This window comes from Psilocybe cubensis, chromosome 6 (genome assembly GCF_017499595.1).
Source record: "Psilocybe cubensis strain MGC-MH-2018 chromosome 6, whole genome shotgun sequence".
Classification (NCBI taxonomy): domain Eukaryota; kingdom Fungi; phylum Basidiomycota; class Agaricomycetes; order Agaricales; family Agrocybaceae; genus Psilocybe; species Psilocybe cubensis.
Window position 1 is genome coordinate 1,605,563 of NC_063004.1, and position 15,270 is coordinate 1,620,832.

At 45.3% G+C, this 15,270-nt stretch overlaps 4 protein-coding genes across 4 annotated transcripts; 2 read left to right on the forward strand and 2 right to left on the reverse strand.

Moving 5' to 3' along the window:
* Nucleotides 1-126: 126 nt before the first annotated feature.
* Nucleotides 127-4,325, forward strand: JR316_0007003 (Putative dihydroxy-acid dehydratase, mitochondrial; the record flags this gene model as incomplete). Its single annotated transcript, XM_047892748.1, has 11 exons — nucleotides 127-249; nucleotides 293-369; nucleotides 420-434; nucleotides 487-740; nucleotides 873-1,075; nucleotides 1,131-1,325; nucleotides 1,589-1,778; nucleotides 1,866-2,040; nucleotides 2,367-2,560; nucleotides 3,117-3,210; nucleotides 4,073-4,325. 11 exons carry the CDS (start codon nucleotides 127-129, stop codon nucleotides 4,323-4,325), a joined length of 1,773 nt encoding a protein of 590 aa, XP_047748030.1.
* Nucleotides 4,326-5,972: 1,647 nt separating this feature from the next.
* On the reverse strand, nucleotides 5,973-8,129 carry JR316_0007004 (Serine/threonine-protein kinase rio1; the record flags this gene model as incomplete). The annotated part of the gene is made up of 5 exons (XM_047892749.1): nucleotides 5,973-6,071; nucleotides 6,130-7,024; nucleotides 7,080-7,360; nucleotides 7,411-7,844; nucleotides 7,901-8,129. The coding sequence occupies 5 exons, from the start codon at nucleotides 8,127-8,129 to the stop codon at nucleotides 5,973-5,975; spliced, it is 1,938 nt and encodes a 645-aa protein (XP_047748031.1).
* Nucleotides 8,130-8,258: 129 nt separating this feature from the next.
* JR316_0007005 (uncharacterized protein) lies at nucleotides 8,259-8,947 on the forward strand (the record flags this gene model as incomplete). The annotated part of the gene is made up of 3 exons (XM_047892750.1): nucleotides 8,259-8,343; nucleotides 8,405-8,504; nucleotides 8,560-8,947. 3 exons carry the CDS (start codon nucleotides 8,259-8,261, stop codon nucleotides 8,945-8,947), a joined length of 573 nt encoding a protein of 190 aa, XP_047748032.1.
* Nucleotides 8,948-10,352: 1,405 nt separating this feature from the next.
* Nucleotides 10,353-14,799, reverse strand: JR316_0007006 (MutS protein-like protein 5; the record flags this gene model as incomplete). Its single annotated transcript, XM_047892751.1, has 21 exons — nucleotides 10,353-10,563; nucleotides 10,621-10,716; nucleotides 10,777-11,089; nucleotides 11,209-11,320; nucleotides 11,435-11,472; nucleotides 11,527-11,570; nucleotides 11,622-11,629; nucleotides 11,841-11,994; nucleotides 12,047-12,210; nucleotides 12,491-12,570; nucleotides 12,628-12,709; nucleotides 12,766-12,873; nucleotides 12,920-12,979; nucleotides 13,034-13,111; nucleotides 13,163-13,410; nucleotides 13,459-13,535; nucleotides 13,585-13,620; nucleotides 13,678-13,790; nucleotides 13,841-14,124; nucleotides 14,180-14,283; nucleotides 14,591-14,799. 21 exons carry the CDS (start codon nucleotides 14,797-14,799, stop codon nucleotides 10,353-10,355), a joined length of 2,619 nt encoding a protein of 872 aa, XP_047748033.1.
* Between the last annotated feature and the right edge of the window lie 471 nt (nucleotides 14,800-15,270).

Consider the following 15,270-nt stretch of genomic DNA (forward strand, 5'->3'; position numbering starts at 1 on the left):
TTGCGATCACTCGAAAGACATGTTTGACCATTTCCTATTCTTTCTACCAAGTTGGTCCCGCCTTCCATTTTCGGCTACTTATGTCCGATCCTCTCACAATCCATTTCTCAATTTTCTCCAGTCACCATGCCCAACCCTGCCCGCTTCGTCCGCGCCTTTTCCACAGCTGCGCCATGCAGGCACTCGATGCCCATCATGAACAGATACAGCAGGCTTGTCACTCAGCCCAAGGATCAGGGCGCCAGTCAGGTATGTTGACTTTGTGAAAGCTTCTCAACCTCACACCCTCCAGGCCATGCTCTATGCAACAGACGGCATCGCGTCCGACGAAGACTTTAACAAAGCCATGGTCGGCGTAGCCAGTGTCTGGTGTGTCTCTTCTCCTTTGCATCGTCTCTCTCCAGCTGAACACACGCCAGGTACGAAGGAAACCCGTGCGTCTCGTGCTTCCTCGCGCGCGCTTTTGTCCTGATTTCCTCCAAATAGATGCAACAAACACCTTTTGGGTCTGGGCCAAGAGATTAAAGCTTCCCTTGCCCAGTCCAACTTGATTGGATACCAATTTGGCACCGTCGGTGTCAGCGATGGCATTAGCATGGGCACCAAGGGAATGTCCTACTCCCTCCAGTCCCGAGACCTCATCGCAGATCAGGTAGAAACAGCCGCAGGTGGCCATCATCTAGACGGCATGGTCGTAGTTCCTGGCTGCGACAAGAATATGCCAGGTGTCCTCATTGCCCGTCAGTCCTCCGCTCTCTCCTTATATTCCATCTTCTAAACATATACCAAATCTCCGATCCGTCCTCCCTTCCATGTTTTTCTTCCGTCACGGACACGTCAATCCATACATTCAACAACTTCCGTATCCTCAGTGGGCCGACTCAACCGTCCCGGTCTGATGGTCTATGGTGGTACTATTCGCGCAGGCTCGTGCGAAGGTGCGCCACAGCTCGACATCGTGTCTGCTTTCCAATCATACGGCAAGTATCTCCAGGACGGCAAGACTCCTGCAGCCGAAACTGAGCGCTACAATACTGTCCGACACGCCTGTCCCGGGCCTGGCGCGTGTGGAGGTGTAAGTCCTGACAGTCTTTCTTTTCCTGTTTAGTTTATACAACTGTTCATCATAGATGTACACTGCCAATACGATGGCCTCTGCAATCGAGGCTTTGGGCATGACTCTACCGGGGTCCTCCTCTTTCCCTGCTGAATCAAAGGAGAAGCACGATGAATGTGCCTCTGTGGGACCCGTCATGTATAACCTCATCGCCAAAAACATTCTTCCAAGGCAGATCATGACCCGTTCCGCATTCGAGAACGCAATGGTGCGAACTCTGCTGTTTGTTTTTGAATCACTGCGCATCCTAATTGATTATACCTCCGTTTTCCTATCCCTTTTTGGTCTCCTTTTCGTTCTGTTTCCGTCTGGCTCTCTTTTGTCTCCTTGGCTTCCTCTGGCTCTATTTACTTCCGTGTCCGCTGATCTCGTTGATTTCCGTTATCCTGTCAATCCCAACTATGCTTGTATTTGCTTTGAACTGCGCATATACTCATCATCACCCTCTTTCTCGGTTGATCAAAATGTCAGGTTTTGACTATGGTCCTCGGAGGTTCTACTAACGCGGTTCTCCATCTTATCGCAATGGCTCACTCGGTCGGTATTAAACTGAGCATCGACGACTTCCAGAACGTGTCAGACCGTGTTCCCTTCCTAGCGGACATCAAGCCTAGCGGCAAGTATGTCATGGAGGATGTGTACAAACTCGGTGGTATTCCAAGTGCGTGCCATTTAATTATTATTTATACATCCTGTATCTCTCGAGAAAGATGTGTACTGACATTGATTAACCGAATAAACCTGTTAGAGATCCTTGCGTTCCTGTTAAAGAACAAGATGATTGACGGCAACAACATGACTGTGACTGGAAAGACTCTGGGTGAGAACTTGGAAGAGTGGACTTACAAACACGGAGAACTCGATAGCACCCAAGACGTCATTCGACCTCTGGACAACCCCATGAAGGCTACCGGACACATCAGGTAAATATCTTTGCATCAGGCTAATTTTATCGCCTCTGTCGCCTTTGCCGACCCAAGTTAATGTCTCTCCCGTGTCGCCCTCCCCCTTTGTCATCACGTATGGGCCCCGCATTCTTCTCCGCTTCATGTCGCCGCGTTGTTTCCTGTGCCTCACGCATGTCTGTCCATCGGGGAGATATTCGCTTCTGTGTCGAGTTGATCTGTTGCACGCTTCACGATGTTTCGTATTTTCAAATACCCTTTCACCATCAACCTATTCATTCATTTTTTCATCTTCCAAAAATACGGTGACTGACTATCGCATGGTTCCCTTTCTTTTCTTTTAGGATCTTGAAAGGCAACCTTGCACCAGGTGGCGCAGTGGCCAAGATCACGGGCAAGGAAGGATTGGGCTTTGTTGGCAAAGCCCGCACATTTGACACGGAAGATGATTTTGTCAAAGCCGTCGAGTCCGGCTCAATCAAAAAAGGAGAAAAGACTGTGGTCATTCTCAGGTATCTGGGCCCCCAGGGTGGACCAGGTGAGTTTTCTTTGTCTTCATTCCCCATTATGCCGTTATTTCTTTTTATCTCTCTCTCTTTCTCTTTGGGTCTTTCTTGGGGTTTGTCTTGTGTTTGTTTTGTCTGTTTGACGGATGTCCGGCTGAGAAGACTGAAATTATCTGTGGTGCTTCTGATTTGCGGCGTTGCTTCTTGAGCGCAAGTACAATCCCATTCATCCTTTCCTTGATGAACGTGGTTGGATCCTGCACTGGCATATGACCCTTACCATCACCAAACTGTTCTTGGGTTCCCTGTCGTAATATCTAATCTTGCGTTTTGATGCGACTCTGCACCATTGTGTCGCATTGTTTTTTTTGTTTCCTGTTTATGCGTTCCGCCCCTCTGCTCCGTGTCTCAAGGATGAGCAGTACCCTTCGACGCTTTAACGCGCTTGTTCGTGCTGTTTTACCTCGGCTCCACACACTCTCTGTTTTTCCCGTCGTTTCTTGACGATGTTATGTGATGATATGATTAACTCATATGTGCGAACTTTTTGTTCTTTTTCCATCCTTTGCTCGGCTTGGATGTGAATAGGTATGCCTGAGATGCTCAAGCCCACGAGTCTGATAATGGGCGCCGGTCTCGGTCTCGACGTTGCATGTCTCACGGATGGACGATTCTCTGGAGGGTGAGTGTTTTTTTCATTTTATTTGTCTTACCTTTTTTTTTTTTGGCAGTTTTTTTTGGCCTTTTTTTTTTTACTTCACGGCATATAGATGCCAGTCAAAAAGATAACGATACTTTTTAAAAACTTTTTGAAAGCCTTCTAGTTTCCCTTCCCTTGTTACACCCTTGTCAAATTATCGCGTTTAAAATGACAAGTGACAAGTGAAGGTGACAACGACAACGACACCGGAATGACAGAAACGCATTTTTTTTCGGTGTTTTAAGGGCCTTATTTTGTACCTTGTTTTTTTTTTTTTCTTTTACGGGTTGGCCGAGCGCCGCGATGCTTCTGGCGCATTTTGTTTGTTATGTTGTTTTTGTTTTTTTTTCTCGTGGTCGGTTGGCAACGCCCAACAACGACAACGACGATGACGATGACGATGACTTGTTCTGCATTCGCATCTCTGAAATTCGGATGCTCCCCTCACCCATTCCCCGCCTGCGCATCATGGTGCATCGTGATCCCTCTGATGGTAGGGTATGATGAAACTTGTTATATGCGCGGTTGCACAACATAGAACAACCGAGTTCATTTCCCTTTTTTTTCGTTCCCTCGTGCTTCGGTGCTTCGGATTTTGTATTGCTATTGCTATTACATGAGCGGGAATCGCACACACCGTAACACTTCCTTTTGACACGTTGCGTTTTAATTTTGATTTCATTCCCCGCTTTCTGTTTTTGTTTTTTACAATTTCATCAAACATTTTTCTTTTGTTTGTTTGTCACTTTTTTGATTTTGATTTTTCTATTACATTTTGTCCTGACTTTTTTCCCCGTCTTTTTTTTTGCGGTGCACCCCCCATTCTAATCAACGTTCTTTTCAGATCGCACGGGTTCTGTATCGGCCATGTTGTACCGGAGGCGCAGGTAGGAGGGCCTATCGCGCTCGTGCAGGACGGGGATATCATCGCTGTCGACGCCGTCAAAAACACGCTCGAACTCCGCGTCTCGGAAGAAGAGCTGGCGAGGCGCAGGAAGGAGTGGAAGGCGCCTCCGCTCAAAGTCAGCCAGGGCACCCTGTACAAATACACCAAGGTGGTTACCGACGCCAGCCACGGGTGTGTGACAGATGCGTAAAAAAAAACAAAGGGCAACCCCCCGCCTCCACCCTCCCACCTTTTCGTCGCGCGGTTTTTTTGGTGGGGCGTGTGTGTGTGCTTTGAGGTTTATTTCACCTCTTTTAAAAAATAAAGCTTTTTTTAAAAAGAAGAATCTGTAGATTTGGAGACGGAAGGAACTCGAAAGGCAGTTTGAATTGAAGGCCTACAGCTTAGTACCCCCTATGTCGGGCACTGTTCTGCATTATTCTGGCGGATGTAAAAAGAAAGAATTGAAGAAACATCCGCTGGTCGATCAGATCCGCTCCCCCGACATAGCCACACCCGCACGCCTTGGGTGCTCATTCCTCGTGTTTTTTCCTCTCTGCCTCCATTTCTTCGCCCTGAAGGTTCACGGAGTCAAACTAATGGTAATTCGCTCAGCTCCCGACCAACAAAAATCCATTCCCTATATAAAAGTAATCTTCTTTATCTACTATATTTTTTTCCTCGACTGCTTTTAATGCCGTCTCATGTCCCACATCCCTGTCCTTTTCGAACTCGTTTATGGAAACCAGTGTCGCACTTTAGAGCGGCTTTTAACAAACGTACAGGTTCTAATAAGAGCTCCGGTTATAACATACGAATTTGCTATCGGAAACTCCGGCAGTCTGGATCATGTACATACTTGGATTATATCTGGTGGGTGGAGGCTTTAGGAATAATGCAACCTGCAGGTTTGTGCTTCGTCGATAACATCATTTGTAATGGAATTCTGTTGTCATGTTCGCAGATGGATGGTCTTCCCAGTCTGAGAAGACTCCATTCTTTCATTCTTATTAATGTACCCGACCGTCTGCGAAACTTTGTATAGAGATTAAAGGTGGTGAGACTCGCAGTTGAGACATTGACCGCAGTCGCGGCACAATTGCCTCCTGATTTTTTTTTGACCATGGAACAATTGGCATACCTGTGAATAGTGGGGATGCAGATGGCAAAGCAGTCCAAGTAGCACGAATATTTACCTCCCCGCCCCGAATCTCACGGCGTGAAGAGAAATATAATGCCAGGGAATATAAACCAGATTGTCTCCCGGCGCTTTCTCACAAATTTAATGCTGGAAGTGGCTGACATCCATCCCAGAAACCAAAAAAGCTCCCAAGTATAGTTTATTTTGCTCTGGCAGACTGAGCGACGCGTCACGGGCACTCTCTGTCTCCGACTGTGCAGTCCAGACTTCAAAACCCCATTCCCCAGCATTCCATTCTTTCCCTGAGCAGCGGTGGGGTCGTATGTCCTCTGATATGCGTTTGATGTGTCGTTCGGCTCTCCGTCTCTTTTTGGTATCGGCCTAAGCCATAGATTTAGACGCGCCGATCTGCGCTTGCCTAAATTGATTTAATTTCAAATATCCACACCAATTCCCCCGCCACATGAGGCTCGCAATCGGTAATGCCATCAACTGCAACTATGAAGGAGCTTCGACTTGATTTCCCTTCACTGCCTACTTATGAGATAGGACACATAGATAAGAAATCCTGGGAGACCAGCATCGACAATGAATGTGAGTATCAGGCACACAGTCAATACAAACCGTAGACTCGTTCAAAAACATTGTCGTTGAATCCACAGGAAGAAAAAAGAGGGAGACAACTTGTGCGTACAGAGACAAAAGATATGGAGGATTTCAGCTCTTCGTCTTGCGTACGATGCGCTTTTTTTCTGCCTTTGGCATTTTGTGCTTTCGCTTCTCTTTAGCTTCGGCCTTCACTTGCTTTTTACGCTCCTGGAGAGATAGGAAATTTTTAGGGAGGCAGCTGCCCTCCATAACTTCCCAAACTCACCTTTTTGGCCTCTTTGTCCTCATGTCTGTGACCTCGAGGTTTCTTTTCCACAAACACCTTTTCACCATTTTCTCCTCCGTCTTCATCCTCGTCTTCATCGTCTTCGTCCTCACTGCTACTTTCGTCCACTGTATCTTGGTTCTTGACGTCTTGACCCTCACCGGCATCAAATCTAACTGAAGATATCGGAGCCGCATCAGAATCGTTGACAGATGTCTTGGGTGCCTTAGGTTTACTGTTACTGCCAATCCCCCCACCGGAGATTTCTTCTTTCTTGTCCGAGGATGATACCAGACCGATTGTGTCAGCATATATCAGGCCATCTCCCCTTTTATACTTTTCGACGTCACGTTCAGGGTCGTATACCTCGTTCAGCGTTCGCGGGATGAACGATTGTAAGAACACAGCGTCTTCATGCGCAGTGTCTTCCGATTTGGTTTTTTGAGATGTTGAAACGTCATTAAAGCCTGATTCACCGTCTTCTCCAGCACGGTCCTCGGTTTCTGCGTCTTGGTCCTCCGCCCTTTCAGCCAGCAATTTTTTCAAAACCTCTTCATCGCTGACGCCCTCTTCTTCCGTCAATTTCTCCTTGGTAACAAATTCGAAACATCTCCTCAGACCGAGGCATGTCACGCCTAGTCTTCCGAAGAAATCCTCGACATTCTTGATATCGTTACGCAAGAAATCAAAGGCGGATGGATGGTCATGTTCTACACTTTGAGAAACATCGATGATCCAGAGATGTCCTTCGTGATACATGATGTTGTATTCTGAAAGATCGGCATGAACAAGTTTGCAAACGTGGAACATACGGCGCACAACGAGCACGAGTTCCTCGTATAGCTGTCCTACGTTTTCTGGGGGGAGGGAGGCGTCTTTCATACGTGGTGATGCCCTGGAGATATACTAAGAAAAATGTATGAAAAGAAAAATTTAAACAGGATGCTGACCAGCCATCTTTATCGCCCACAAAGGTCATCACTAAGACGTTTTCACGAACTTCGACTGGGTCAGGAGCACGAATACCAGCGGCCACCAGCCGCTTTAGATTACGCATTTCTTTTTCGGCCCACATCCGCACCATTTTACGAGGATTGCGACTGTATCCCTTGCGAAAACGGAATTCGCCAGTGACATATTTGTCACGGTCTTTAAAGACCAAAATTGATGTTTTATAAATCTTGAGCGCTAAATGTGTCTTTTCGGGTGTCAAGGCGTGATAAACATTGGCCTATGAGAGTGGTTGAGTACGAAAACCCAAACACCGTATAGGTTGCGCACCTCTTTTCCGGTACTAACACAACCATTTACTTCATCGATTAATCCTCTCCCAATCATCTTGAATAAGATCAGACGTGTACGAGGATCGAGAACCTGCTCATTCGTAGCGCGATCGCTCTTGTCCTTAAGGTTAGCATGAGCACTGGGTCCTTTTCTATTCACTCCCACACCCATCACATATGGGACATCGATTTTAGCAAGGCGCGAGTTGTATTTGGCGAGCGCGGCTAATTGATCGTTGGTACGGTCCTTCGCAGTGCCACCAGCCACCTTTGAGGATAGGTTAGAGGAAGATACAGTAGATGTCTTGGGATGGTTGACAGGAGGTAGTAAAGCAACAGCTTCAGACCTGTTGAAAGCAGAGGAGACACCTTGGGCATTGCCTGTGCGCACAGCTGTGTGTTGGCGTAGACGATTATACTGTTTTGTAAAATCTAGGAATGAACTTTCGGAAGGACGAATCGGGGGTATGCATATGAATTTCACTAACCCCGTTCTGCGTTTTCCCAATCCTCGTCCTCTACCCTGTTATCGTAATATTCATCGTCCTCGTCGTCGATTTCATCTTCGTCCTCTGTATCTGGCCAATCCAAAACATGGGCTTCTGTTGCAGGATCATAGGTATCGATATAGGCCTGGCCCTCTCGATTTGTCGGTTCGTTTCCTTCTTCAGCATCATCAAATTGACCAGGGACGATAGGAGGAGTTAGGGATGTCATGGTAGCAATTAACTATTTCTGCTCAATCATGGTGCGCGATTAAAAAAATAGGGTCACGTGCGGATGACTTCATCCGCTCCTAAATTAGGCGATGGCTGGTTTCTTGCAGACTGCCACGACCATCATTCAATGGATACTCTCCGTCGCCGGATTCCATTCAAACTCTCGGAAGATGATGACACAGGACTGGAGAATGACATTCTTGACGAGCAAGGTGAGTACTTACTTAACAGAGAAACCGACAATATTGATCCAGCTCACGGCTACATACTAAGAACAAGAAGAGTTAATCGACGAATTGCGCCGGGAGAACGAAAACGTCAATCACGCATATTCCATTGCTTTGAAAGTTCTTGTTGGTCTTTCATGTATACTGTGCGTCTCATTCTATAAACGAATCCTTTATATTCTTCATGTACCGTGTATGCAGCCACGTTACTACAATCAACCATAACCCGCTATTCTCCATTTTCCCAATTCAGGGAAACGAAGTCTCGATACCTTTGCCCGCAATATTCACTATTCTGGCGCTATACATCCACTTCAACCTCGTCCTCCTTTTCTTCTCCAACGAAATACGTATCCGCTTCAATCTATCCGGCCCAATTGATCCTCTTTCTTTCCAACTCCTGTATTCACTTTCTGCTGTGGCCCCGACATTGTGTCTATTTCTACAAAAGCCATGGCAAATCACTGCGTGGTGGTGTGAAACTGGCCTCATAGTATTCATTGTGCACACGGTGATGGACGCCATCCAGCAGAGTAATCAAGGCATAGCGGAGCTGGAGACGATGAAATATACAGCCCCTGGAGCGTAACCATGTTTTTCAATGGTGGAAACAGACATGCGAATATGTCCAAACAAATCATAAGAAGAAGAATGGACCTAAAACCCTACCCGGGATAATCTGTTGTGCTTGCGGAATCGTTTCAACAAACCAGACCTGCCCGCAAACACTGCATTCGTTCCCAATGCATCTGTTCATGGTGTTACGATTCCATTAAAACGACTACTCATTCGCCATTCAAGACGGTAATAGGAAGGTGGCCATGTGGAATTATTGCTTCTACCATCTATCAAGAGGAATGAAGGACTGTATACTATTACACCTGCTTTGGTGGGGGAGAGCATACGGCTCTATGGTAAACACACGCCACACACAACATCGTCAACCAGTTCTTCCTACCGGCGCGACCTCACCTATGTACCTAATACATACGCCGTGATTAATCGCTGGAGTGCAGTGCATTCTTAAATGGTAAGTCGAGTTGGATACAAAATGGAGGTGAACTTTTTTGTTTTACTGGTAGACGTCGTAAACATCCATGCGGACAACGAATGGCCGTTATATATGAATGAATATATTGGGCCCATTCCTTGAGGATTCCTTCGCTTCATTGATGAAATATATACATCAAGATAGTACATGTGTGTTTGATGCAAGGACTCAATTTCCATGCCTTATGAGGCTATATGGTGCAATCACTTAGAGTCCTCAGTTGGTCTACAAGCAAAGCGGTCTACAAGCAAAGCGTTTCGGAATGATGTATTTCATCCACCAGTTAAAATTAGTTTAACACAATAATCACCAGAGATCAGGTCAAGGGTTAGGAAGTACCGATAAGAAATTGAAGTTTAGCGCATACCTATTATCTTACTCTACACTACTGAAGGCTTAACGTGGGACACAAAGGAGATAAACTGGGAGGTGTGCTATATGAATTCATAAACCTCCAAAGAGTGAGTATTAATGAGTCACGACATCACAATTTAGACTGAATTACCTGCAAATCTATATAGTATAATACACCTTCAAGAAACTACACCAAATGATTCTTGATATACATGATAGAATTCATTGAGAACAAATCTCAGGAGAATTTATCACCGTGAAGTAGGCCACAGATTAAGGCAAATGCAAGTACTACATACTACCTTCAATAATATATTGGAAAATGGAATACGAATAGCTATAATAGGTATGGTTTCGACGCGAGAGGGCCTGCCCTAATGTAGTCAGGTGACTGATACTATTAATAGGAAAGTAAAGCAGCGATTGCTGGTTGAAACGCGCAGTGGAATCGTAACCTGCGCTGCCAGGAGTTGATGAGGTAATATTCTTGTCTTGTGTACGTTGATCCCCCCATCCGAGTCTACAGTGACCAAGTCGGAATATGTTGAATACAATAGGCATACGTTTGCTTGCCACAACAACATGCATCTCAGTTCTGCGGATCATTTGCATCAGTATCCCTACCCAAAACCTTCCCGAGCCTCGCTTTGACTTCTCCATCCCCATACTCTTCCGCCGACTTCAAATCCCATTTGAGGAATCGGCGGCATATGGCCTCTGCATCTTCCAAATCAGCACGTTCGTCACTAGACATTTGCTCATCCAAAAGCAAGCTTAGTTTGTGGGTCGTGAGAAGGTTCCTGTGAGAAAATCAATTGAATGTTCACACTAGACAGAAGAAAGAAATATCAACTAACGTAACATATTGCGCTCGCTCCACTATGCGTGAAGGTATTCCGAATATATGGGCGCATTTTGCGGCATGAGAATCCAGAGAAAGTCCCTCTGCAACTCTGGAAAAGGTGAAACTAGTCAACTGATGTTAATATGCATCAATCAAATCTGAAGAAAACCTATATAGATAAGTAATCTTCTCAGATGGTCGAACGGGAACAGGGTCTTTCCCATCGCCAAAGGTTGTGAATGAAGGTGCAGGAGCAGAACTGGATGTAGAAGGAGAGTGTCCAAGAGAATGGGCTTCCGAAATCATCCCTGTGCCCGAAGTAAACATGACCTGCATATGGCGGAATGACACTGGTACGCGTTCAGGATTGAGGAGTTCTTCATTGAACACATCATGAAAGTGGGTGGCAACTAGGACCTTTGGACATTCCGAACCTCTGTTGAGAAGATGTCGAAGCACACCACAGAATAGCCCTGCGCCATCTAAATCCCAGCAGGTGATAAGTAGACGGAATATAAGAATAGAAAAGGTAAACAGCTGGGAACGATATCCAGTATGCGTGCAGAATTGCTTGATCAGATGGTAAAGAAATGGAACTAGCCTGTAGAAAGTGTGCCTTTCCCAAATTCATCCAGCAAAATCAAAGATCGAGAAGTGCAGTTACGAAGTGCAAAAGAAACCTGAGCCAGATCAATCATGAACGCCGATTGGACCTAGACAATGAAATGAACGCATTAATAATCATGAATGAAAACAGGCATGAGGTACACAGAAAAGGGTGCACTGCACGTCGGACTCAAGCAATGCGGCAGATTACTTGTAATTACTTTTGAGACCGATTCTCGCGTGGCAACGCGTGTAAAAACTATCATGGCCATTCGCATCAAAGGTTGTTCTGGAGATTGAAAAAATGTTTTACTCTTATCAGCAATCCCCAGCCTGGCGGATTCCGCTGGCACGAAGCTGACGGATGGTCAGAGAGATTGAACGTAAATTCAATTTATAAATACATACCAACCGACCTGTATCAGTTTCAGAACATGGGACGAGAGAGGGAAAAAAATAGTCTACTTGTGCCATTATCTGAATAAGGGCAATCTTATGATGCATCAGAAGAATTGTCCATCTAAAAGATATGAAGTGTACTTGTTTCATGTAAACACTCTATGGCAAGATTTCAATCAGTAAACCAATGAGGAGGGGGAGGTGGGCAAATGTGAAGACAACACATACTTTCCCACATGCATTGGCACCTGTGCAAAGCAATACGCTGTTCCACTGCCTGCCATCTTCCGGATAATTGGGGTTTGCCCCGATTCCAGCCCCTCCAATGAGATGAGCATCGTTTGCGACGAATGTGTCAACCACCCGTTCCTGGAGTGGATGTCTAATACGAAAATCAGCTTTATCACTTTATCGGATCCGCTCAACACACGTACCTTCCTTGAATAATTTCCACCAGGTTATCTTCAATGATTTCAGGCCGTCGATAGTCAAAAAGTCTAGAAGCTTCTCCGAAAGACAAAAGACAGTCGAGCTCAGCACATACATCACACGCCTTCGTCATGGCTTCAAAGATAACGAGAACCTCTTCTAAAAGTTCCTGGATTATTTCCAATTCTCTGTCTACTATTGTTGAGTGGAGGTCCCCAATATGTACATCCAAATCTATCCTCGCGGATTAGATTTATTCGTCATTGCACAACAAACATGGGAATGTATCTCACCTCTCATTTCTTGAGATTTGAAATATACATTGGAGCTTGATAATATATCAGCACAGAGCCACAGTCATAGCGAGCAGAGTACCTACTCTGACGAGAACTAATCTCGAAGAATTTATTATATGACAATGAATGTCTAACGATGGATTCGGCACTTACCTGGAATGTCCAACCTTCTAGGGGTTGAATGCCTGCCTCTCCTCTCCATTCTTCCAACATAGGAACACATATTAAATATCCTTGAGTGTATATTTATTATATTTCTCAACAGGCATGAACTTCGCAGGATTTCTCACCTAACTGAGGAAAGTAGACCACGTTCAAGGACGTTGTATAGTCGGCAGGGATAGTTTGAGATATTTGTTCAGCGACGCTCGACTTCGAGTAAAATGTACAAATCATGATATAAAATGAGAGTTTAATGACATTCTTACCAAGACGGAATCGATTCCGTGATAAGTAAATTTGCGGTTGTCTAGGTCCTCGTCGATATGAGGTCTAACACACACCCTGTCGTGGTTGGCCGATTCTTCCCAGTCGATCTAGTCAAAAATGAGCTCTGAGTCCGAGAAAATGTTACCAATTTACGATTTCGTTAATTTTGATGCCGATTTCCTTAAATGTTGGTATGTCTAAAGCGGCGACAAGCTAAAATATAAGATAAAAAAAGGTGCAACGAAACACAAGTTTTTTCGTGAACACCTTCTTTATGATCTCGACATGATCTGGGCTATAAAGCTCCGACAAGGAATCACGTAGCATGGTGACACTAAACGTAAACTGTTTAAAGGGTCAACAGCAAAACATGGGTACAACAATTTCGCAATACACCTTTACGAGCCCTTGCCAATCCATTAGGCGGGCTTTGCCATCTTTCATCAGAGACATGATACGAGGCATATTTTTGATGCCTTTAAGGTGCTTGTGCATGACGTTCGCTACTGCTACATTTTCAGGTCGCACAAAGCATTCCACGGCATCGTGACGAGAAGATATTTCTGAAGGTGATAGGGATGGACGAAGCAGCCAGCCTCGTAGTAGTGCTCGTCCAGCAGTAGTTTTCGTGCCGTTCAAGATACCTGTATGATATTAACAGAGGTGCGAAAGCTAGGATAGAAAAGCCACACTAAATAGAGAGAGGCCTTCCTTGGTTTTCTCGGAATGCACAGAAGCATGACTTTCAGTTTCAAATACCTGAAGGGATCTAAATGGTCGTTAGTGTCAGGAAGAGGGTCAAGAGGCAAGAGGCTTACAACAAAGCATCTGCATTAATTTGCATCGATTTCTCACTACAAACCATTAGATGTTTGGCACTTGAAGGTAATAGGCATGTAATGGTAACATACATAGCCAATGTTTCGATATTTCTGATATCTAAACCTCCGATACCCTCATCATCGCAATCACTGAGAGCCTTTTGCCTGACAATGTGATCGAGTAGCGCGCCAATTGATGCCATCTTCAGAACATTAGGGTTGTTGCTTATGACGGAACATGCAAAGGTCATACACAAAGAGGGGAAAATTCGACAGATGTAAAATTTGCTAGTCTCACGGAGGCGCTCCATCTTCTTGCTGCAGGATCTCCTGTAACTGCACGCCTGGATGTCATGAAGTCATAGGCGTTGGTTGGACGTGAGGATGAGTGAGAATCTATATCTGAGGAGGGAGGTAAATCATCCCCCCCTGGAGTATAGTGATTGAATAGGTTGAGGCTAAGCAACCTGTCGCGTCCTTTGGCTGCAAGAAATTCTTTGAACGGACGTATCTGGAATGTCCCATCTGCTGATTCCACTGTGTCTGGTAAACAACGCGCATATATGCATATTCGACGACAAGATGCGCCTACTGTGTCTATTAAGCATGTCGATAAAGTCATCGTCTGCATGGGAGCTGGTCAACACAAGGTCAGGGTTGACTTGCTCGAGCACTGCATTCACAGTTGAATAGACCCTATAGAAAATGATCAGAAGACCAAAACCAGGCTCTCACATATTTTAAAAAAATCAAAGTGGCTTGTTTCTTGAGTGTCTTCCACTAGGAAAATAATCCGTTTGGCTGGGTCGTAAAATGCACACCCAATTTTTCCGCTTAAAAATAGCGCGAATATTAGAAGGGAAGCAAAGGAATACAGTAAATGGGAAAAGCAGTAGTAAATTTGGCGCATACTGGGAACAGATTGCTGTTAGGCAAGACTAAGGGTAACATCATGAGGTTCTGAGGATCGGTAGTCCGAGCGATTCAAAGGAGACGGACAGACACCTTTTCATTTGTTTGCGGCTCTTCTTCAGAGCTTGGCTCACTATCTTCATTTGTTGTAGTAGTCGTAGCAGCGGGCCTTCCTTCCCACCTGACCTTTTTCCTTAGAGACCGTGCAGAGGGGCTTGTCGATTGACACGAGTAGTCGTCAGAATTGTCATGTAGCGAATCTGGGACCTTGCGGTGGGTTCGTCCCCGTTTATACACCATGATAAAAGTACGAGGTAAGCGTCAGTAGATATGTATATGTTGGGACAGTTGGGCGGAGCAACCGACAATTAGAGTGTCAGAAAAGAATGAAATATTTCGGCCAAGTCAAGTAGCAAGCAAGTTAACTTTTAAGCGCGAAGCTACTATTTGGGATAGTTTGGCCCAAGTTTGGCCGTGCTTCGCGTACCAGGTAACGCGCGCTGAGGCCACGCCTTTCGAAAGTGTATAGATAGAAAGGAGCGGAATATTACTGAACTATACTACGCGTATATATTGCAAGATAAACGGACTGTATGTATATAATAGAATCTGAGGGGGAGAATAGACAAAATGAACAGAAAAATTACGCTGCAAGGAGTAAGGGTATCCTCAACAGCGAAGGCATTACTACAGTTTGGCATTGTGAGGATTTGGTAGTTACTGAGAGCAAGAACAGAGCGGGGGAACATTAGCGATCCGAAACATGCAGAT